A 23,301-nucleotide genomic window follows, 5' to 3' on the forward strand; every position below is an offset into this window, starting at 1 on the left:
GGACCAGGGGACCAGTGGACCAGTGGGAAGGATGGTGCCCAGCGAGGAGGACAGCAACACACACAAGCAGCAGCAAATGCCTTCAATGCCTTTCAGCGTGTTCGGTGAGCGTCACACACCCCACGCACACACACACACACACACACACACACACACACACACACACACACACACACACACACACACACACACACACACACACACACACACACACACACACACACACACACACACACACACACACACATACACAGTGTTTCCCGTGCAAGTGTCGCTAAACAGGGAGAGCTTTCATAGATAGGCTATAATATATAGGCTATAGAAACGCTAAAGCTGCGCGGAGCGCGTATACGACGGTGCAGGCATGCTGCGGATGCTTGACGATTTGAGAATTCCGACGACCCCGGCGCTGTAGGACAGCGTTCTGTGGGGTGGTCAAAGTCACCACAATGTGGTTGAATGGTCGTATCCCCCTCTGCATTCTGCAACATGATGCGCATTATGAGAGGGCACGGCGGGAACTATCAATAGCTGTGTGACCACAGGTGCATGAAGGAATTTTTGACGAACTCCGGAGTGAGACTGCGTTGGTGGGTGTGCATACTTTGTAGTGGGCCGTTGTGGTGATACTCTTGAAGAGAAACACAATGATACAGTGCAGACATGGTGGTCTGTCAGCTCTGTTGTGTGAAAACTTGACTGTGAATAATAGCCTTGTCAATCATGTCGATGACATCATACAAGGCTCTGCTGTATGTGATGTTAGGGATATACAAGTTTGAACAAAGACCCATGCAGATTCATACGGCACCTGCCCTGTTTCTTGACCTCACACACAGTCAGAGACATGGAGCATAGCAAGACGTGGTTCAGGCAGTAGCAGATTGAGCCAACGTGCATCCGAACGTGAGAGTTTGCCTGTCTTTGTTTTATGGGTTGCGATTGCTCTGTCAGTGATGGGTTAGGGTAGGCTCAGTAGCCCAGAGGAAATAGGATTCTCTTCACTGGATTGGATCTATTGAACTGTGGTCTTCCAGTGGGCACTGTTTCCAAGATCGTTCAGGGGAGAGGTCTAAAGTATCCAATTTTTACCAAGGGAAATTTGGACTGATAACTATTAGCATGTCGATTGTGTTAATGAACCTCACACACCCTCAGCGCTTTATTGTGGTAAACAATAGACACTGAGGTATATTTACAGACTGTGGAAAGTTGAAAATAAATGATCATATTTTAATACTACTGTTTTCCATTTCACCCAGCCCGTTGAGAAGGATGATTTACACACACACACACACACACACACACACACACACACACACACACACACACACACACATGCAGCGATCTCATCATCGTCAGTGTTTGCCCACATTAGCTTTGCTGAGAACGCAGGATAACTCATTGGTTTCCCTCGGCGAGTCCCTCTGACAGGCTCCTAGTTTATTACAGCTACAGTAAATCCCCTCCCGTCACTGGGCCAACAGGAAGAGTGGCCTCTCTGTGGTTTACACGAGGCAGTGAGAGGTGACCATCTCTATAACAGAGCCGTGGGCTGAAGGACTGGAGCGTTTATGTAAGACCATTGACAGCATCGTTTTACTGTCAGATCGCCCGCCATAAACAGGGCTTTTACCACAGAAGACAAAACAAGTAAGGTTCAGAGCCAGTTTCTAACAGTAAGAAAGGAGGTTGACACAATAAGGGATTGGATATGATCAAATCCTAATGTTCACATTAAACACCATGCCTAGTCTCGTTTGCCTCTCTTTTTTAAATGAGCGAACGAAAACGGGGTCAGGATAGTCTCTGTGTTTTAGGGTGTTTGTGTCTCAGCTGAAGTGTCTGGATTCAATCCCCCAATGTCCGCAGTCTACCTGTAGGCCTCCTTGAGCAAGATGTACAACTCCTGGATGCTCAATAAAGTCATTAAGCAGTTGACCCCTGCCACACCCCACCTAGGTGGGTTTCCTGGGCTCCTCCGACCAGGACCCAGGCTGATGTTGTGGTTGAAACTGGCATATGTAGTATGCAGAGTATATGCAGAGCAAGGGTTCCTGCTGCCATGTCAGAGATCTCTCATATGTTTTGTAACTCTTCCCATTCATCATCTACTCAATGCTTATCTAGAGTTTCAGACTCTAACCTTCTCAGCTAAATAGTATGTTCTGCTAACTATCAATGGAAAAAAATCCCACACTCAACACCTTAATTAGTTGTAACAATTCAGTCCTAGATCTTTGGCAGACGGATAAATGGTTAAACCATACATTGTGCTCATGACAGCATCGTTGTATGATTCTTTAGGGCTAATCCTTTCAGGTGAAGGCAGGAGTTTTTTTGGAGATGGCCTACAGTGCATTGCTCTGCCATACAGTGCGGAGGAACGTGATGCAGCGATGCAGTATACATGGAGTCAGGCTTCATGGGCCGGTGAACCATCACCCTGAGCCTCAGGTTGATCTGCTCCCTTTGCAGGATAGTCTAGTGGTGGCTAGTTTGACTCCCAACCAGAAGGTTATGACTTTGAATCCCACACTGTCTGCAGTCTACCTGTATTCTAAAGCTATGATACCTCAGTTCATACCTGCTCATCCAGACCAATAATTCACAGTAAGTCACTGGACAAAAGCATTCAACCGTAAATAATACTCTGAATAATAGAATAATAGGACATAAAAAACAGAAAAAAAGACTTTGAACGGATGTGTGACTATGCATCACAGATGGATTAATCCCGCCCTAGCTGGATGAGACACATCCCCGTCTGTCTCACCATAATCTCCATTCTCCCATTTCACTCACTGCTCTCTCTCTCTCTCTCTCTCTCTCTCTCTCTCTCTCTCATTTTATTTTTCTTCCCCTTTCTCTTTCCCTTTAGATAAACTGTTTGGCAAACGCCTTCTGCAGGCCAGACGATACATCATGTCTCGCAAGTCCTGGCTGAAGATGGTCCCTACAGACAACTGTGACATCCTGATGACTTTCCCAGGTACGGTTAGGCACACACACACACACACACACACACACACACACACACCATCCATTGCTGAGCAGGGGCCTTTAGCGCTGAGCTTGGCTGCTAGCCAAATGCTAAGACATTAGCTGGAGTGACTGGAGCACCTGGGGATACTTCAACGTCCTCCGTTTACAGCTCCATGATTAGAGTCTCCAGTCATTTCAAAATAAAGGTCCCTCAAGATATAACAAATGACAGCTCCATATTTATGATGTCTGATGTACTTCTTTTACAGATAAATCTCCCTCCAGATGCACATGTATGTCCTTTCATAACCGCTCCAGCTATTGAACCATTATGGAGTGATTCCTTTTTTCTGTCAATGTTACAAAAAAAAGTCACTTCACCAATACAACAGACATAGTATACCCATTCTTCAGTTACAGAGGGAGCGTTATTCTAGCCCTTTATGAATAACTGTTCGTACATCAGCGCCTCTCAGCCACCGCTCAATACCTGTAAACGTCTCTGGTTAAATAGTGTTCAGTGATTAATGGTCGATCAGACTGCAGCGAGCAGCGTTACGTAACCCCAGGATGATTAACTTATCAAAGTTATGGATATTAGCCCCTATATCCTGATCCTCTGATAATATTGTTGGCTATTTAACTATTTTCCTACCCTGAAAATCCAAGAGCACAATTTAAATTTGCTCAGCGAGTCACTCTGGGAACGAGCAATATACTCACTCCCCGATTCCCCTGGATCCGAACATTAACCAATCACATGTATCTGATATAGGCGGGCCAAAAGCGTTGCTGTTTTGCTGTCCGGATACAGCAAGAACCAGCAAGAACCAATCTATTGGTTAGCTCCGCTGGTCTGGATACGTCACCCCTTGTATTCTTCTGATTGGTCGTAGTGTTATCCAATTGCGTGCAGTGATATTTTCAAATGCATGCTTGGCTCCGCCCCTCGAGTTGGCCTCGTTACTCGTTACTCGTTGCCAGACCCTACAGCTTTCTAGAGGTGGGTCTGGATTTCCAGGCTACTTTTTTCCTTAGTTGATGATGAATTTAATCATGAATATGACCTTTAAGTATAAAACAGCAATTTTTGTCTGTACATTTACAGATTTGATGCATGTTATGTAACTCCTCGACTGCAATTAAAAAGCAACATCTGTCATTAAGCATTTATATGCTGAGCCTTTACATTCACCCATTCATACACACATTCACCCATTCATACACACATTCACCGGTTGACACACTGACAGATGTGTGAGCTGCGATGCAGCAATAAGCAGCTCAGTTTAGCTTTCTTGCCTCAAGAAACAATTGCTGAGCTTGTATATGTTTTTGTGATGTCTATTTTTCACCTTGAATGTATAATGTCAATTCTCATCCTCAAACCTCAAGAAAAAACTGCTGTATTTGTCACTATTTGTAGTATGAATGAGATGTATGTAATGTATTATATGTAGGCCACATGTTTGTCATGGCCTCCTAGCAGAAGCTTAAGGTAGCTTCTTTGGGGACCAGTTCACATGCATGGACATTTCTTTATTGTCTCTAATGTCTACGCATGTATTTGAATAAAAATCATTCAATCATTAAAAGTTTAGGTTAGAATTAGAATTAGAATATACTTTAATTTCCCCATGGGGAAATTGGTCTTGGACTCATCAAAGTGTTGCTCAAAAAAAAAAATATATACATTCATTGACAAGGACATGACATAGAACACAATACATAATAAATAGAAGACATTGACAACACAACACAGGGGGGCTCATTGACATAATGTAGACTGCCCATGGAGCTCCAATTACAAATACACAATACATGGATAGATTCATTATGGCAGATAAAAATGTACGGTTTCTTGCCCAAGGACACCAAAGACAGGACCTATGATGGAATCAGCTACTCTGCTCATGTCTGTCGTGCACTAAGCATGTACTAAGCATGTACCACATTAGCTGATTGTAATAAGCATGTTTTATCTATGCACCACATTTATTGATGTTAAGCATGTTTCCCCAAACTAGCCGATTGTATGTTATATGTATGTCCTATTTTAAGCAAGATTTGAGCAAGATTTGATTTGATTTTTTTTAGAATTGTGAAATGTAATTCTGTATTTCAGTATATTATGCCCACGTAACGTGTCAAGTCACAGATTTGAATCATGTTTGGTTTGCTGTGCCAGCTTATTGTAAACGTGGTATGTCCACGTACCCCGTTGAGTTACTGAGTTATTGTTATGTGATGTGAAGGACAGTAGCCTGAAGGGGTCATGGTTGTGCTGGGCGCCCCTGAGCCTGTCTCCCTGTCACTCCAGACAGCGTTGACGACCACACGTTGCTATGGCTCCTCAACCAGATCCGTGTTGGAATCCCTCAAGTAAACATCCAGATCCGACAGCACAAACACACGCAGGAGCACGCCTTCTTCATCACCACCTCCTTCGAGAAGTAAAACATGTTTTTTGTGTGTGTGTGTGTGTGTGTGTGTGTGTGTGTGTGTGTGTGTGTGTGTGTGTGTGTGTGTGTGTGTGTGTGTGTGTGTGTGTGTGTGTGTGTGTGTGTGTGTGTGCGTGCGTGTGTGTGTGTCTGTCCGTGTGATTGATGCTTTCTCATCTTTAATAAAGTAGAACATCATTTCACACTGTTTATTTTATTCTAAATAATTTATGACTCTCTGAGTCACAAATGAGTTCTCTATGGCTTGCTCTCAGATCATGTTGTCATTCATAGTGCTAAAATGTGCCAAATGATATATAAAACTGATTCCTTAGACAACACTAACTTCTGTGTTTGATGTGAAGATTTTGCAAAAGTTACCATATATATATCCAGTATATCTCACTCTATATATCCAGTCTATCGCTCTCTATGTCCAGTCTATCTCTCTCTATATCCAGTCTATCATTCTCTCTATAGCCAGTCTCTCTCTCTCTCTCTCTCTCTCTCTCTTTCTCTCTCTCTATATCTGGTCTCTCTCTCTACATAGATATATCCAGTCCATCTCTCTATATCTGGTCTCTCTCTCTCTCTCTCTCTCTCTCTCTCTCTCTCTCTCTCTCTCTCTCTCTCTCTCTCTCTCTCTCTCTCTCTCTCTCTCTCTCTCTCTTTCTCTCTCTATATATATATATATATCCAGTCTCTCTCTCTCCGCCCCAGTCTCCTGCAGGGGGCCGAGATGATGGGGATGCACAAGGCGGTCAAGGTCCAGTACGGCGGGGGGAGTCGGAGGTTCTCCTGCGAGGAGGACAACATCTACGAGAACATCGAGAGTGAGCTGTGCTTCTTCACCTCCCAGGTAGGCTGCTGGGGGGCCTGCAGAGGGCCCAGTAACATCCACCAAGTGTTGTTAGAGGTTCGGTTTCTATTCTCTAAAAGGAGCCCTTGAGCCTTGTTTTGTGAGGCCAGGTTACAGGGCTCAAGCCTTACAAATTCCACCTGACCTTCATTCCACGCAGAAAAGCAATGAGTTTGCAGCATTTTATACTGATAAAATTGAAGGCATCAGACGCGCCATCAATGTCTCCACTTTAAACAAAACTGTTGGACTACCACCCTGTTCAGGCAAAAGTAACGTGGCAATGACATGCTTTAATGTCATAGACTCTAAAACTCTTGTGGAAACAGTGACACAACTGAAGCCATCCACCTGTTGCCTTGATACTTTACCTACCAACCTCTTTAAGAATGTTTTTGACTGCCTAGCAATAGACATATTGCAAATAGTTAACGACTCTCTCCAATCAGGCAATTTCCTAAAAGCCTTAAAAACTGCAGTTATCAAACCCCTTTAAAAAAAGCAGAGCCTAGATGCCTCTATTATTAACAACTACAGTCCAATATCAAATCTACCCTTCATAAGTAAAATCATTGAGAAAGTTGTCCTCCAGCAACTTAGTGACTTCCAGGCATCAACTGGTTGCTATGACACCTTCCAATCCGGATTTCGACTCCTTCACAGTACCGAGACCGCCCTTATTAAAGTTGTAAACGACATCCGTCTTAAAACAGACTCTGGCAAAATCTCAATACTAATGCTACTAGACCTCAGTGCTGCATTCGACACTGTAGACCATACAATACTTTTTGGCAGATTAGAAAACTGGGTGGGGCTTTCAGGCACAGTCTTAAATTGGTTTAGGTCCTACCTACAAAATAGGAACTACTTTGTTTCCATTGGCGACTTTGTTCCAGAATCAACAAATGTGACATGTGGAGTCCCACAAGGTTCGATCTTAGGACCCTCTCTATTCAACATCTACATGCTCCCACCAGGGCAAATCATGCAAAATAACAATATTGACCAGCACTGCTATGTATCACCTTAAAAACAAGACTTAGAGGGCTCATGTCTACCGAAGACTTACAAAAACTTGTACATGCCTTTATCACTAGCAAGCTGGATTACTGCAATGGTCTCCTTACATGTCTCTCAAAAAAAAACTCTAAGGCAACTACAGCTTTTTCAGAATGCTGCTGCTAACAAAGACCAAAAAATTTGAATATATTACACCAATTCTTAAATCGTTACATTGGCTCCCTGTATGTCAGAGAATTGAAAAAGAGAACAGAAAATCATGTTGCTAACCTATAAATCCCTACATGGTTTAGGGCCAAAATATTTAACTGATATGCTTCCACTACTTAAGCCTTCTAGGCCACTAAGATCCTCTGAGACCAATCTGTTAATTATCCCCAGTCAACACGAAACATGGGGAAGCAGGATTTAGTTACTATGCAATAAATAGCTGGTTTAAACTCCCTGAGGATTTAAGACTTACCCCAAATCTCACAGCTTTTAAAACAAGACTGAAGACTTTTATGTTTGCTTTAGTTTTCTGCTAAATCTTAAATCTACAATGCTTCTATCTATTTTTTATTTTATTACTAACCTTTATTTTCTCACTTTCTAAAATGCATTTTTTTTAACTTTGCCTTTATTTTCTATTTCTATTTTACTTTGTACTTATCTATTGTTTTCTTTTATTGTATGACATTGTTTATATGTGAAGCACTTTGAGTCTGCCTTGTGCATGAAAAGTGCTATATAAATAAAGTTGCCTCGCCTTGCCTACCTCTATCCTTTACTTGCTCTTTCCCTTTCTCTCCTCTCCTCTCGCCTCCTCTCCTCTCATCTCTCCTCTCCTCTCCTCTCCTTCTCTCCCCTCTCCTCTACTCTCCTGTCCTCTCCTCTCCTCTCATCTCTCCTCTCCTTCTCTCCCCTCTCCTCTACCCTCCTGTCCTCTCCTCTTCTCTGCCCCTCTCTTCTCTCCTCTCCCGTCCTCTCCTCTCCTTCCTGTCCTCTCTTGCATGTGTCTGCCACCTCTCTTGTGTTTATGTGTTGGACTGGTCGATGGCCCACTTTCGTTGTGCATGCAAGTGTACAATGACAGGGTTTATTGTTATCAATAAAGGTTTGTTTGAATTTGAATTTGAATTTGAATTTCTCTCCTCTGTGTGCAGGAGCGTCAGAGCATCATAAGGTACTGGCTGGACAACCTGAGAGCCAAACACGGAGAGGTGCTCCACAACATTCACTTCCTGGAAGGACAGCCAATCAGTATGCTGTTTTATTTTGGCTCCACACACATCTTCCCTCTGCTTGAATCATAGTTATGCTAGCACCACGCTCGTCTGACCACTGAGGTGGGCACATGCTTCTCTGTCGTCTCACATGCTAAACATCACCCATACTGAGTGAATCTGGGCATGCGATATCATACACTATATATACACGTCTATAAATGCGTACACTGACCGACATATCCATCTTGGCGGGCGGCAGTGGCTCAGGAGGAAGAGCGGGTCCACATGTAACCGGAAGGTTGCTAGTTTGATCCCCGGCTCTTCAAAGCAGAGTGTCGAAGTGTACCTGAGCGAGACGCCCTCACCCTGACTGCTCCTGACGAGCTGGCTGTCACCTTGCATGGTTGATTCCGCCGTCGGGTGTGTAAATGTGTGTATGAATGGGTGAATGTTAGGCAATAATTGTAAAGTGCTTTCAGTGGCCACTGGTTAGAATGTACAAACGCAGTTCATTTACCATTGACTTCCACATCCCCCATGCCGCCCCCCACGCCGCCCGCCTGTTGTGTGGAGCTGTCTGCCTTCACTTGATATCCACTATGTGCCGCTTTCAGTGCCGGAGCTGGTGGCCAGGGGGGTGATCTGTCAGATGTTCCCCCTCCACGAGCAGAGGATCCTGGGCCAGCTGATGACCTCCTGGGTGCAGGCTGTGTGTGAGAAACAGCCCCTGGGTAATGTCTGGCAGCGTGTTGCTCCACTCCTTTCCATCAGACGAGTAGACAGAATACCAACCTGTGGGTTGGGTTGATGTGGAACACAAAGCGCTCTGACCAGTAGCTCTCTGTTTTCTGCAATGAAATTGTTTGGATTTATGGCTTCTAATAACACAGTGTTAAGACAATATTTTATGTTAAAATTCCATGATTTACCGTCTGGGATTAATTATAAAAACAGATAAAAAAATGAAAGTGTTATTGTTAAAGACAGTGTGTGTGCGTGCGTGCGTGCGTGTGTGTGTGTCCTGTAGATGATATCTGCGACTACTTTGGTGTGAAGATCGCCATGTATTTCGCCTGGCTGGGCTTCTACACCAACTCCATGCTCTACCCCGCAGTCATCGGCTTCCTGCTCTGGATCCTAGCGGAGGCTGATCAGGTGACCACTGGATTGACACGATGCAATAGTTACACTACATCATATTGTCATCATTAATATAGTTCAATAGATACAGTACATGATGTAGTACAATAGTTACACTACATCATATTGTCATCATTAATATAGTTCAATAGATACAGTACATAATGTAGTACAATAGTTACACTACATCATATTATCATCATTAATATAGTTCAATAGATACAGTACATAATGTAGTACATTAGTTACACTACATCATATGGTACATTAATATAGTTCAATAGATACAGTACATAATGTAGTACAATAGTTACACTACATCATATGGTACATTAATATAGTTCAATAGATACAGTACATAATGTAGTACAATAGTTACACTACATCATATGGTACATTAATCAGTATCAAATGTGGGACAATCATAGGATACATTCAAATATTACAATGATAGGGTACATCAGTTACAGTAGGCCCTATGTCGTCAATATATAATTAATATTATCCTAATCGTCATCCGCTTATCCGGGGTCGGGTCGCGGGGGGCAGCAGCTCAAGCAGGGGGCCCCAGACTTCCCTTTCCCGGGCCACATTGACCAGCTCTGACGGGGGGATCCCGAGGCGTTCCCAGGCCAGTGTTGAGATATAATCTCTCCACCTAGTCCTGGGTCTTCCCCGGGGTCTCCTCCCCACTGGTCGTACCTGGAACCCCTCCCAAGGGAGGCGTCCAGTGGGCATCCTTACCAGATGCCCGAACCACCTCAACTTTCTAAGCAGAGGATCAGCGGCTCTAATCCAAGTTCCTCCCGGATGACTGAACTTCTCACCCTATCCCTAAGGGAGAAGCCAGCCACCCTCCTGAGAAAACTCATCTCGGCCGCTTGTATCCGTGATGTCGTCCTTTCGGTCATTAATTAATAATAAGTAATAATAAGTCCAACTACCTGGTACAATAGCTACAGTACGCACCATAACATAGAACGAGAGGTTAATAATAACTTAATAATCAGCTTAGGAGAATACAATATATATACACACTGTGCCTATACTGCACTACCATCAACTAACCCATGGAGGGAGAGGAGAGGAACTGAACTGTCAAACAACGCAGTATGCTCACAAAGCAGGCAACTCGACCACGGCAGCCATCAAATTAATACTCACTTCCAAACGCGTCACGAGTCGACTGTCACTGGTTCTTGGTCACCTCAAGGCCATCTTGGGTCTAAAACGGGGGGGAACTGAATGCAAAATGAATGAGAACATAACCATGATGGCTACGGGGTGGATGAGTCCCTCCCTGACCTCCTCCTCCTCCTCCCCCTGGTCCACCCCAGACCAGCCAGGATATCTGCTGCGTGGTGTTCGCCTTGTTCAACGTGGTGTGGGCCACGCTGTTCCTGGAGCGCTGGAAGAGGCGGGAGGCCGAGCTGGCCTACAAGTGGGGCACGCTGGACACCCCAGCCGAGTCTCTGGAGGAGCCCAGGCCGCAGTTCAGGGTGAGGAGGCTTTACCCTTCACCGGACGCTTGTACCGGCTGCCACTGGCAGTGGATTGAGATGTAGGTGGTTAAAGGTAGAATATGTAATATTTTGGCATTTAAACAACTAGACTTGTTACATCTTTTATTTCCTTGTGTACTAACATAATCCCAAGTGCTTTCAACCATTGCTCATCTCAGGTAAAATCCAAACTTTTTAAAATGGAAACGTCCCGGGCAATTTTGTCGAGTCTGAATGGTGTAATTTCCACCGAGCATGCAGGTTGTAAGGCGTCTTGGATAAACACAGGGAGTGGTGTGGGCATTGGGGATCAAACCCGGGACCTTTCAGATGGGAGTCAGTCTAGCCACTACTCTATCCTCTATCTAACTAAGAAGGCACAGCAAGGAGATAAACACGAGCACCTGACTGCAGGACTTGGCTGCCTTTACCGCTAGACGAGTGGGCTGCACCGCTGACACTGACGCAGGTGGAAAGAACCAGGACCTGAGTTTAGTAGACTCCTGTGGTGGCCAACGCAGGAGGAAGCAACAGGAAGTGCTTAGCCAGCCTCAGTGTGAGTCTGCCACTGCTGGCCACACCTGCTCTGATCCCTCCTCCTCCTCCTCCTCCTCCTCCTCCTCCTCCTCCTCCTCCTCCTCCTCCTCCTCCTCCTCCTCCTGCCAGGGGGTGAAGCGCTGCAGCCCTATCACCGGCTGTGAGGAGTTCTACTACCCCTCCTGGAAGCGGGCCCTGTTCAGGTGGCTGGTCAGCCTGCCCATCTGCATCCTCTGCCTCTGCTTCGTCTTCGTGGCCATGCTGCTGTGCCTGGAGCTGCAGGTGAGGACCGCCACAGAGAGACCGCTAGCGGACATAGCTAGCGGTCATAGCTAGCGGTCATAGCTAGCGGCCATAGCTAGCGGTCATAGCTAGCGGCCATAGCTAGCGGTCATAGCTAGCTGTTTCAGCACGCATTTCATGCAGGTTGATTGGTCGGATCGTATGCAATGTTTTGGTTTGTCGATGTTGCCTTTTGTTTTACTCTTGTACTTTTCTTTACGTTTTGTTTTATGTACTTGTTTTATGTACTTGTTTTATGTTTCCTTATGTGTGATTACTAGTATTTAGAAAATTGCTATATCAATTATGTTTTAATCTTATTAGCAGTAGTCTGAAACATCTCACTTGGTGAGATGTTAACAGAATAAATAATCGGAGTATACTTTCTAATCTGGTTGCCTTTTTTGACATTGTATCCCAGGAAGTGGTGATGGAGATCAAAGAGTTGCCTGGTATCACACGGTTCCTCCCTAAAATAGTTCTGGCCATTACCGTGACCATATGCGACGAGGTGTATAAGAAGATCGCCTACTGGCTCAACGACATGGGTGAGAGACCATTTGATACTTGCTACACACACTATAGCGTCACGGCGGATCATAAACGGCCCACTAGTTCACACCCGGGTGCAGTATCTTTGAAGCATCATAAACAGATAGAGGTTACATTTTATACATGAAGATATGTTAGGATGTCTTGGTTTTATTTAATCATTCTATTTAAATTGTATTTAATATTTATGTTTAATATTCATTTTATTTTATTTAACAAAATCTTAAAGACCGGGTAAACCAAATTCAGTATTTTTCTTCTTATCATATTAATTAGGCCTTAAATGTGTCCCTCAAAACATGTAAAAAATATTTTTCCCATTCATCATTTCCTTGAGGAGCTAGGCCTCAGAGAATGTTCTGTGTGCAGGTTTAAAATGGGCGGGTCTACATCGAGGACCGCGTTACGTAAAGCGGTCCTACTCACATAAACCCGCCCCCTGCTGCCCTCTAGGTATAAATACATTAACCGCGCACTAGCATTCTGTGGTTTCACCCGTCTATGGTTTTACCGCTCACGAGTCTGATTTGAATTGTCAGTTTGCAGCTAGCTTGCCCGTTGGACCTCTCCGGTGATGGGCGTGGTTTCCTGGCCTGCAGCGCACACGCCCCCACCGTCCTGAGCCAGGGATTACTGCTCATTTTTCATCAACTTTGAAGCATAATTTTATATACTTCGCGATTTTTTTAGTCCTTCAAATTTGGCAGGGTGGTTAATAATATATTTTCCTGTGGTATTATAAACTCAAAACCCATAATTATTTTTGGTTTACCCGGTCTTTAATTTGTTGAATTAATTTACGCTTTGGATAAAAGTGTCTACTAAATGCCCTAAATGTAAATTTAAAACAAATCAAAGAGAGGAACCATTTATCTAGATGTACACGGATCACGTTCGAGGATGAGTGAGGCTTTCAACATCTACAGCGTCTTCCTCCTTTTCTTCCAGAGAACTACCGCCTCCAGAGTGCCTATGAGAACAACCTCATCATCAAGATGGTGTTTGTAAGTCAGGGACTGACTCCATTGTGTTGCTTGGCTGCTGCGGGGCCCTTCAATGCAGCAGCCTACTGACCCGTCTGTCAATGTTTGACTGTTACCCTTCTTCTGTGTGCCTGTAGTTTGAATTCATCAATTCTTATCTCAGCCTTTTCTACATCGGATTCTACCTCAAGGACATGGAGCGTCTGAAGGAGGTAAGGAGGAGCCGTCGTTGAAAATAATACTTTTTGTGGGAGATATTCACCAGCTCTTCTTTCATATACGTGTCACTATACCCTTTAGAGTCTTGTTCAGTAATACAATGTGGATTCTTTTTTTTTAAAGAAAATAATAGTTTTTAATTAAGATGTGGACTTTGACATTTCTAAGATATATCATCTTAACAAATAAGCTTTTGGAATCAAAATCCCTGGATGCTTGTGACTTGTTTAAAGAACAGAACAGCAGCTCTCTCTCCTGCTCTCTCTCTCCAGATGCTGGCTACGTTACTCATCTTCCGGCAGTTCCTGCAGAATGTCAAAGAGGTGCTCCAGCCGTACCTCTATGAGCAGAACAAGCTGGGGGTCTTCACCCCCCAGGTGATGTGGGAGTTACTCCAGACCATTGTGGTGAAATACGGCCGGCTGGCCCTAGGAAAGGCCCAGGCCTCCATGATGGCCTACTCCTTCCTGGGGCCCAAGGGTCTGCCGGTTGCCCACGGTAACCCAGAGCTGAAGAAGAGAGGGGACCTGAAGGCCGGCTTCAGGCTGACGGAGGAGGAGTGGGACATGAACGACAGCGCACTGCGGCAGCGCAAGGTGTGCTTCACCGAGAAGGTGGACTACCAGGATGTGACATCAGAGACGCAGGCAGCCAATGAGAAGAGTCTAGAGGACAGCCCCACGATGGTGGAAAACGGGATGGAACGGTCTAGTATTTTCGACAGCTGTGATGACGACAGCGATGCTGAGACTCTGTCTGCAGTACGTGGTCAAACCTTTATATTACGGTTTGAGGTGTGACTTTGCACGCCGCGTTCACCGCTCGCAGAAATAAGCTTGTGGGGCGTATTGACAACATGTATTTGGCTAGGTTGTGTCCATTTTTAAATGAACATTCAAATTCACATGAAGTGGTTGCAAATTGCTTTATATTGTTACAGAATCTAGTAAATCTCATTTTGGTTTGAATTTAGACCCTTTGCTATATGTTGGCATTGACAGAAAGGACTGACGTATTTCCCACATTTAACTTTTTACTGTTTAACTATTCAGTAATAATGACAGTTTTAAGCTAAGCATCTTAGGTGAATTCAGATGCATGTCATTTAGCAGCAGGAAGGGGTTGGGCATCCAGAAGCTTGTGGCTGGTAGTCCAATGCCCTAACCACTACACTATCCCGCACTCTGTTTCACTCCTACTTTGGTCATTCCTTATTAGAGGTCATCATCCTACATTTCTATAGCAACGTAGGCAGAGGCCATATGACTCACAAGGGCCACCCCAGTAGTACCACAACGTTTACCCGTCACCAGCAGGAGCCCAAAGAGATCCACGCGACGTCTCCTCCCAACGGGCTGAACCAGAGGAGGAGGACGGCGGCGGAAGGGAAGGAGGACAAGAGATCGTGGATCGAACCCCCGGCCGAACCCAAGGGGGTGACGCTGACCCAGGCCCAGATCGAGAGCTGCATGCAGACCTACGAGGTGAGACCCCCCCCCGGCTCTCCGCCTCGCTGCACCTTCAAAAGGTCATTCACATTCAGAGTCAACTCTTTGTCAAATCCACAGTGTGACAAAACAACCATCATTGCGGCTGCGGCTTACTAGACGTACGACTCAAACAGCGTCAATTCATATTTTGTGTTTTCCTGACAAGTTTTATCCCAAGTGCCTCTACTCTTAAACTAGTGAATTAAGACACAGGACATTCAGGAGCAGGTCGGGGTTAGGGTCGCTTGCTCAAGGGCGCCTGGAGAGGTAGGCTGTAGTCATGTGGAAGAAAACCCACTGGCTAAACAATATCAAACACCCCTTGCCACAACATAATCCTGCCGAGACAGATAGAAAGAAAAACACTAATAACTAATAACTACCAGCACTAACATGACACCATGACCTTTGCCCCCCCCCCCCCCGCCCCCCCCCCCACCGACAGGACACGCTGCAGGACTACCAGGAGATGTTCATCCAGTTTGGCTACGTGGTGCTGTTCTCCTCCGCCTTCCCCCTGGCCGCCATGTGCGCCCTCATCAACAACATCATCGAGATCCGCAGCGACGCACTGAAGCTCTGCACCGGCCTGCAGCGGCCCTTCGGACAGCGGGTGGAGAGCATCGGCCAATGGCAGGCCAGTGGCTTTTCACTGTTTCACTTTAAGAACTTTTACTTCAAAATAAAACACAAAAAGTGTTTTACAATCATTTTTTACAGAATATGCTATATAATATATGTATATATACAGTATATATATATATATATATATATATATATAGCATATAATGTAATATGTATTATTATAATGTGCTATAGGCCTATACAATTTTTACTTTAAGTAAAAGTATGATCAAAATAGGTAATTCACTTGTACAGCTTTTACTTCAAAGTAAAAGTACAGAGCAAGAAAGTCCTTATTTAGGGGCAGACATACTTATAAACTTCTGAACATAAAACTTCTTGTCCGGGATTAATAAAGTATTAATTAATAAAGCATTGTTGAAGGTAACTTTTTAAAATCTATATTTATTACCGGTATGAATCATTTGAACAAACAGACCGCGATGGAAGCCATGGGTCTGATAGCCATCATAGTGAACTGTTACCTGATTGGTCAGTGCGGTCAGCTGCAGCGTCTCTTCCCCTGGATGAGTCCTGAGATGACCATCATCTTCATCGTCCTGCTGGAGGTATGCGCATCTGTTCAGGGTTTTACGACAAAGTAAGTACGGCAATCTGGTAATAATAAAAATGGGGTCTTCTGGGACCACAGCGGATATTTAGGTTGAGTATGGATCAACAAAATGATCCATACTGTGCATGACATGATGTTACATGTTTGTCTTCAATGTCTTTAATATTTACTTCCCTAACTATAACTACTACACATTTAGTATTTTTTGTTGTGTGTTTTGTGTTTGCATACCTCTAGTTTAGATTGGACCAAATGAGTTGTCTGTGGTGCCTTCATTTGGGTTAAGCCTCCCTTCCTCTGTGGTCTCCATGGTTTTTACAGCACTTTGCAATCCTGCTTAAGTACGTCATCCATGTGTCCATCCCTGATATCCCGGGCTGGGTAGCAGACGAGATGGCCAAGCTAGAGTACCGGCGAAGGGAAGCTTTCAAGGTATTGTCGTCATATATCTTGAAAGACCTTCCGAGTAAAACGTATATTTTACAAAGCTTGATCCTGTCCGCGTGGGCCGCTGCAGTGTGAACTCTCATGCCATAACCCAAGTGTGTTCCCTTTCTACTTGTATGGGGTGTCAATAGAACTATGTGTGTGTTTGTGAGGCCAGCCAAGCATTAGTCATTCGTGTCGTTTGTGTCAGGATGTCTATTTGTACATCCGTGAACATTACTCAACCCTTTCCATGAGGTGTGTTTTTGTCTGTTCGTATGAATATGCAAATAACAACAGTAGTCATGACAACAGAAATGATGTTGCGACCCTTCAACATCAGCAGAACCCCAAAGGATTGCTTGCAATTGGATCCACATTGGATGACTTTGCTTCACTCTTTTTTCTCTTTGCCACTCATACATGTTTGGACTTCTCTGTGTAATATACCCCAACCCCTCTCTCTCTTTTGTATCTCTTGTTGTTCTCTCTCTTTTGTATCTCTTTTTTATCAATTTTTGTTCTGTCTCTTTTGTATCTCTTGTTGTTCTCTCTCTTTCGTATCTCTTGTTCTCTCTCTCTCTCTCGCTCTGTCCATCTCTTTCGTATGTCTTGTTATTCTCTCTCTCCCCCCCCCCCTCTCTCTCTCTCTCTCTGACCAGAAACACGAGCGCCAGGCCCAGCAGCACTTCCAGCAGCAGCTGCGGCGGCGGCGTGAGGAGGAGGAGCTCCAGCGGCAGGCGGAGCTGCAGGCGGAGGCCCGCCAGGAGGCGGACCACCAGCACCAGCACCACCACGACAAGGCCCAGGGCGGCGGAGGTAAGGCCAGCGACAAGCCCAAGAGACCCAGCTCCCTGCTGGGCAACAACAACGTGATGAAGCTGAAGCAGATCATCCCCCTCCAGGGGAAGTTCTCCTCAGGCGCATCACGTTCCCCCGCCCAGTCCCCCACCGGGGGCGAGGCCAAGCTGCCCGGCTTCCTCAACAACTTCAAGTTCCTGAAGTCGTCCCCCGAGGGGAAGAAGGAGGGGCCGGCGGCGGCGGCGGCGGCGGCGGCGGCGGGGGGCGCGGCAGGGACGCCCCCCGCTGCCCCCGCCGGCCAGGAGCGCCCCCAGTCCCCCAACCGGACATTCAGCCCCGGGAAGCTGTTCAGCTTCAGCAAGTCGGAGGGCACGGTGGTGTGTGCCAACGGGACGCAGCAGCCGCCGCGGGCGGGCGACGCGTCCGGCGTGCAGCTCAGCAGGGCGGAGCTGAACTCGGCCAGCTTCGACGAGCTCCCGTCCAGTGACTCGCAGGACAAGGGCGACACGAGGCAGCACGCGGACACTTTCGAGAACAGCGCCTCCCGGAGTTAGGAGGAGTCATCGGGTTTTGATATTATTATTATTAGTTATTATTATCAGTACGGCAGAGTGCAATGTAAACCTTTGTGTGGAACATTCTAGCACAGGAGTGTGGATCACCTGAACCGTGAATGCACCGGTCAACACAAAATAGGTAGACTTCGTCGCTTTTTGCTTCCATAAAACGATGGAAAGGTTGAAATAGATTGAAGTTAAAGTGCAGCATCAAAGTGGAGAATCCACGGCCATCGGCGCTTGGGCTGCAGCGTTCCAGTGAGACCATCCTGATATTTGCTTTCATAATTATCAGTCTGGCCGTGGATGGAGAGCGATTGGTTTCTAAATACGGCCGCGGCCTTACGTTGTTCAAAACACTCCAGCAAATCAGAGTGACGCTCATGCTCTCTTCGCTCTTGCCTTATCTGGTTTGAAGAAAAGTAAAACCATATTAATACATGAGAGAAGCCTTCCATGCAGACATCTGTCCATCTTTTAACATCTTTTTCAAATAAAACTGCTTTGATTGCTCCAAAGATTGCTACACCTTCCTTGGGTGCCGCCATGTGTTTTTTTTAATTCGGCAGGAGGCGGCGTTGCGAGTTCTTCATGAACTTCGTCTCCCACGGCGAGCGCGGAATGGTCCTATAGATTTTGGATTTTTGGTGAAGGGATTCACCAGGACGGAGGCCAGGCCGTTGTTCAGAGAGAAACAGAATGTGATGAGAACTGTATGGTCTCAGTGTGACGGACGCTGACCTTCATAGAGAACACCGGCAGCCCTCTGTCACCACCCACGCTGAGAGCACTTTGTGTGTAGACCCCTTTAGGGGCACCAACTAACAATGGGCAGAAAGCAGTAGACGTTCACTCTTGATGCAAGCTGCTTTTACACAAAAAGCAATATAACGAATCCAACATCACTGTATAGCTTCCATGTGCACATTGTAAAGTAAGTGTCTTGAGGACTTTATAACCCGAGGATGCATGCCCTCTGGCCTTGGAAAGGTTCACCCAGTGCTCAGAACGCCACGTACCGGTCACCGAGAGGCCATGTATACAACATCAGTGGTTGTTGTCCCAGTAGTGATTGTCTTCAAACGCATGTGTGCATGAGACCATGCCCTACATATGATACGTGTTGTTTTCTGTTCTTCTGTTCTTTTCAAGCACTTTCAAAGCCATTGTATTCTTCCGCAATAGCTCAGATTATTTATCCACCGTGACTGTGAAAAATATTCTATTTTTCTTACCTTTTAATTTTCTATGAATTATTTTACTACATTAGAGAATGTACCTGTGATAAAAAAAATAAAGAATCTCACTTTACATGAATAAACATCCGTCATGAAAACAACTGAAACTTGAAATGTTGCATAGATATTAATAAATGATAAGCCATGCAATGAATTCTGCATGCTTCAATTAAGAAGGTTATATACACACGAGTAGTTTTAGACCAAGAGGAAATTTGCTTTTGATGGCTTTACATGTAATTGAATCAAAAAGGTATTAAAATGCAAGTGGTCGTAAACATTTATTTCAACCGGTCATTTACAACACTATAAAGTCTTTGTATGAGAAACCAACAAAAAAGGTTTGGTGTATGTCTTATTTTCCTTATTTACGCTGCATTGTGAGTGACTGATGTATAAAAACTTGCGTGACAGCGGTTAAGATACATTGCCAGCCATAGAGGTCGCCATGAGTTAATACATTAAAACTAGAAACTGCCAATGAAACAATGGGAAATGCTAATTAAATCTGCTGTCCACCTGGTGTTAAGCACAGATTGAAGCCAACCATTTGTTTACGTACATACCCAGGCATAATGATGAAGCACAAGTAAAACAGCTATGGAAATACCAGATATTGATGCAGAGCAATCGAGTAACTGTAAAAACTAAAGAAATTGAGACATAGGTCCAACCTGTTCAGTGTTAACTTTGTGTAATAGTTTGAACTTATCCAATTATATCCTAGGAACAAAAATTTTCCCTCAAAGTGCAAACATGCAATAATGTCAAACCTTTTTTTTTAAATATATATATACTTCATCCGCCTCTCACTTCATGACCCACTGTAGACGTGAGGCTGTAGGCTCTGTGTCTATGTCTGAGAGGATGCTGGACCAGATTGAACTATACATCATTTACAAATATACAACCATACAAAAAGAACAACTTTACAAGTAGCAGCAAAAAGTCCACCATGTTATTTCAAACACATTTCCCACTTAACAGCGAATGGCACAAATAAAAATAACCTTTAACAATAGCAAGTAGTTGCTTACCAAAATATTTGTAAATTACCAACAGTTATCAGTCCGATGAACACAGAGAAAATTTAATCAATTTGTAAAGAGAGCTTGGTAAGTCAAAGACTTCTATGAGATACTTTTATAAACAAATGCAGTACTGATTGGATTCTGAAGCACTGAACATCACATGGAATAATGCTACAAAAACCTGCTGTCCAATTGGTACAAAACTGTATACGATTTCTGGTCCTGCTTTAGCTAGTAGCATGAATGAGTGAAGGGGGAACATATTAATGCTTAGACCAGCTGTATGTGCATTCCCTCAACTTCCCCAATGTGAGCCAATGGGGAACACTCATATTCTTTAAAACTCTGAAATCTTCTACTTAAGGCAACCGCATTAAATCATTCCTCCTGAGTCTAAATAGATACACAACAAATTAGCCTGAATAAAAAGAGGACTATCTCTTTTTTTCTTCTTAAAAATAAGCAACTTAAAGGTGACGTTGGGGTGGGGTTAGGACGGGCCATGCTTAGGCAGTGGATTCTTTAAGGGGGATTTCTGATCTCTTATACACTTCAAATTCACTGAAATATGAATGTATACTACACATGCATATCTGAAATCACAAAACCAGAAAATAATCGTATTAGTAAAAGGAAGCATGGATAAACCTTATAGGCTTCTCAAAACGTTTGCACAGTCACTTATGGGAGTGAAATGTTGATGGAGATGAAGACAATGGATTTGTACAATAGTATTAAGGGTTTAACAATAGATTGATAAGTGTAAAATGAACATGCATAAAACCGCAACAAAAACATTGAAGTGAATCTGGGTTGGGTCCTAAAAGACCTACCCAAAACTGGAAAATCTTTCAAATCAAAGAAAATAATACTAAATCAGTTCTCATCATTCCCGATGCCATGTGAAGAGAATATTCTCTGCTTGATGACAGTGGTCAGCCCTCCTACCTTTACCGGTGTACCTCCGTGACAAGGCTTTGGCTTGCTTCCCGATTACCTGAATCTGTATTTGAATAAACTACAGAGTATGTCTCCATGTGTGAGAAGAGTTTTGTGTATTTGTTCTTGATGGTCTTGGTGGACAGGGTTTCATGTTGCATCGTTGTTCAACTCCTCGCTGTCTGTTCTGGCCATCTTCCGAGGAGGCGCGGTGCTCTCCCCTTCTGTGTGGTCCGGGTCCCGCTTCTTACCTGCATTCTGCTGGCACAGAGGCCCAATACACATCAAGTCCCCTGTTTACTACTACTACGGGCTCATGACCAGAGCAAATGTCACCATATAATCATCATTTGTGACTCAAAAAGGGGTTATTGTGAAAAATGATTCTTAACTGCTATTGAAAGAAAAGTCAATTCTGTAACAGCCCAATAAAATCTTTACAGTACTCTTCTTATTGTGTACAAATAAAGCATATATTCAACAAAATATTGGCCTATTGAAAACTGCAAATAAAAACTGAGTGTACAATATTATGGGACAGTGAGAGCGTTGAAGTTATAGTTCATGAGTCAAATGATATTGTTCACTGTGAGTTTTGACAGAATAGTTAAACTAATACCAATGGAGAGCCAAGCAAGACTGAGAGGCGGGAGCCAATGAGAGGGGCTGTCTTGTCTTAAAATCCCTTCCCTGTTTCTTGGACCTTACCTTTTTATCCCACTGCTGATGAAGATATCGTAGCAAGATATTTGTTTTCTCTGTGACAATAACTGAAAAATAAACACAGCAGGATGTTGAGACAAACGGATCAAATTGTAGAGGACATCTACAACTAAATTCAAGTTTAAACTGAATTATTAATGAATTATCAAAATGCTGAATAGACTAAAAGCTGAGGTTTTTCCTCAGCTTTGAGAGTTTTTAGATTCAGCATGGTATTGATGTGTTCAGTGTGAATTACTATGACTCCATTTAAAACCTGAAGCCATTAAGGATAACAGTGGAGTGTTCTTTGGTTTTTCTCCACAAAATAACTATTTTGTCACAAATGGGGAGCAATTAGATACAATTATGAATTGTATGTTTTTATTTCAGCTTATAACTAAATCTATCGATTAAATGGTGGCCCACTGAACACACACTGAAACATGTAAACGTCTCACTTTGTTCAGAAGGATACTCGCGAGTTGGGATGTAAACCGATGGTCGTCGGTTCTAAAAAAAGAAAAGGGTCAAGGCATGACATCCTGGCATGTACCACATTATCTCACATGGACCACAACAGTATTATGTAACGCTAGACAAAGCGGCCATTATGGTCGTGACCCGAGGCGTGTGTGAACTACTCACCGACGCCTTGCACACAGAGTCCGCATGGAATCTGCTGAAGTTGTGTTTGTTGTAGACAGGTAATCCTTTCAAAAAGTCTGCCTGTAAAATACATTTATTTTATATCGACAGCTCGTATTATCTCAGCAGGCGTGTTGTAACAACCAGCGTTGTATGCTGCAACCTGCAGAATAGACTCTTCGGTAATGTTCAATGAAACATAATACAATGAAAGTCCTCGATGGAAAGTGTGGCGTCTTCTCGACGAAGGTGGCCCGCCTACCTTATCCATGGCTGAGCCCTGGCAGTGGAGCATACGGAGTTCAGGGAGACGGACTCCAGGAACAGTTGTGGGCTCAAGTTGCTCCGTTAGCTCTGTCGTAGCCTGCATATATCCCAACACAGCACACAGTTTACCAATTCACACACTTCTGATGATAACTGACAGTAACTGCAGCATAATAACCGGTAATGAGTTATCCGATATAATCGCACCACACTGATAAATGCTCGAGTAGAATCGGCGAATAGTAAACATTAACGGGACATGGGCTTTGCTAGCTA

The 23,301-nt window shown here is 44.2% G+C and overlaps 2 protein-coding genes across 3 annotated transcripts; one reads left to right on the plus strand and one right to left on the minus strand.

Annotated features, from left to right (window-relative positions):
* Positions 1 to 31: 31 nt before the first annotated feature.
* On the plus strand, positions 32 to 18,197 carry ano8a (anoctamin 8a; the record flags this gene model as incomplete). The annotated part of the gene is made up of 18 exons (XM_084481027.1): positions 32 to 104; positions 2,882 to 2,992; positions 5,306 to 5,438; positions 6,147 to 6,285; positions 8,451 to 8,547; positions 9,128 to 9,244; positions 9,541 to 9,668; positions 10,991 to 11,152; positions 11,822 to 11,974; positions 12,396 to 12,522; positions 13,475 to 13,530; positions 13,647 to 13,721; positions 14,001 to 14,489; positions 15,042 to 15,212; positions 15,664 to 15,855; positions 16,280 to 16,411; positions 16,738 to 16,848; positions 17,505 to 18,197. 18 exons carry the CDS (start codon positions 32 to 34, stop codon positions 18,195 to 18,197), a joined length of 3,159 nt encoding a protein of 1,052 aa, XP_084337153.1.
* Positions 18,198 to 19,700: 1,503 nt separating this feature from the next.
* LOC311360473 (DET1- and DDB1-associated protein 1-like) lies at positions 19,701 to 23,301 on the minus strand. 2 transcript variants are annotated; one of them, XM_084480549.1, is made up of 5 exons: positions 23,021 to 23,301; positions 22,759 to 22,839; positions 22,572 to 22,623; positions 22,117 to 22,178; positions 19,701 to 21,666 (listed from the first exon to the last, which is right to left on the minus strand). In XM_084480549.1, exons 1-5 carry the CDS (start codon positions 23,126 to 23,128, stop codon positions 21,559 to 21,561), a joined length of 411 nt encoding a protein of 136 aa, XP_084336675.1. In that variant the 5' UTR covers positions 23,129 to 23,301; the 3' UTR covers positions 19,701 to 21,558. The 2 variants fall into 2 exon arrangements, with proteins under 2 accessions (XP_084336675.1, XP_084336674.1); XM_084480548.1 differs by having other exon boundaries at positions 19,701 to 21,669.

The sequence above is a fragment of the Micromesistius poutassou genome (assembly GCF_964030765.1).
Source record: "Micromesistius poutassou genome assembly, chromosome: 16".
NCBI classification, from domain to species: domain Eukaryota; kingdom Metazoa; phylum Chordata; class Actinopteri; order Gadiformes; family Gadidae; genus Micromesistius; species Micromesistius poutassou.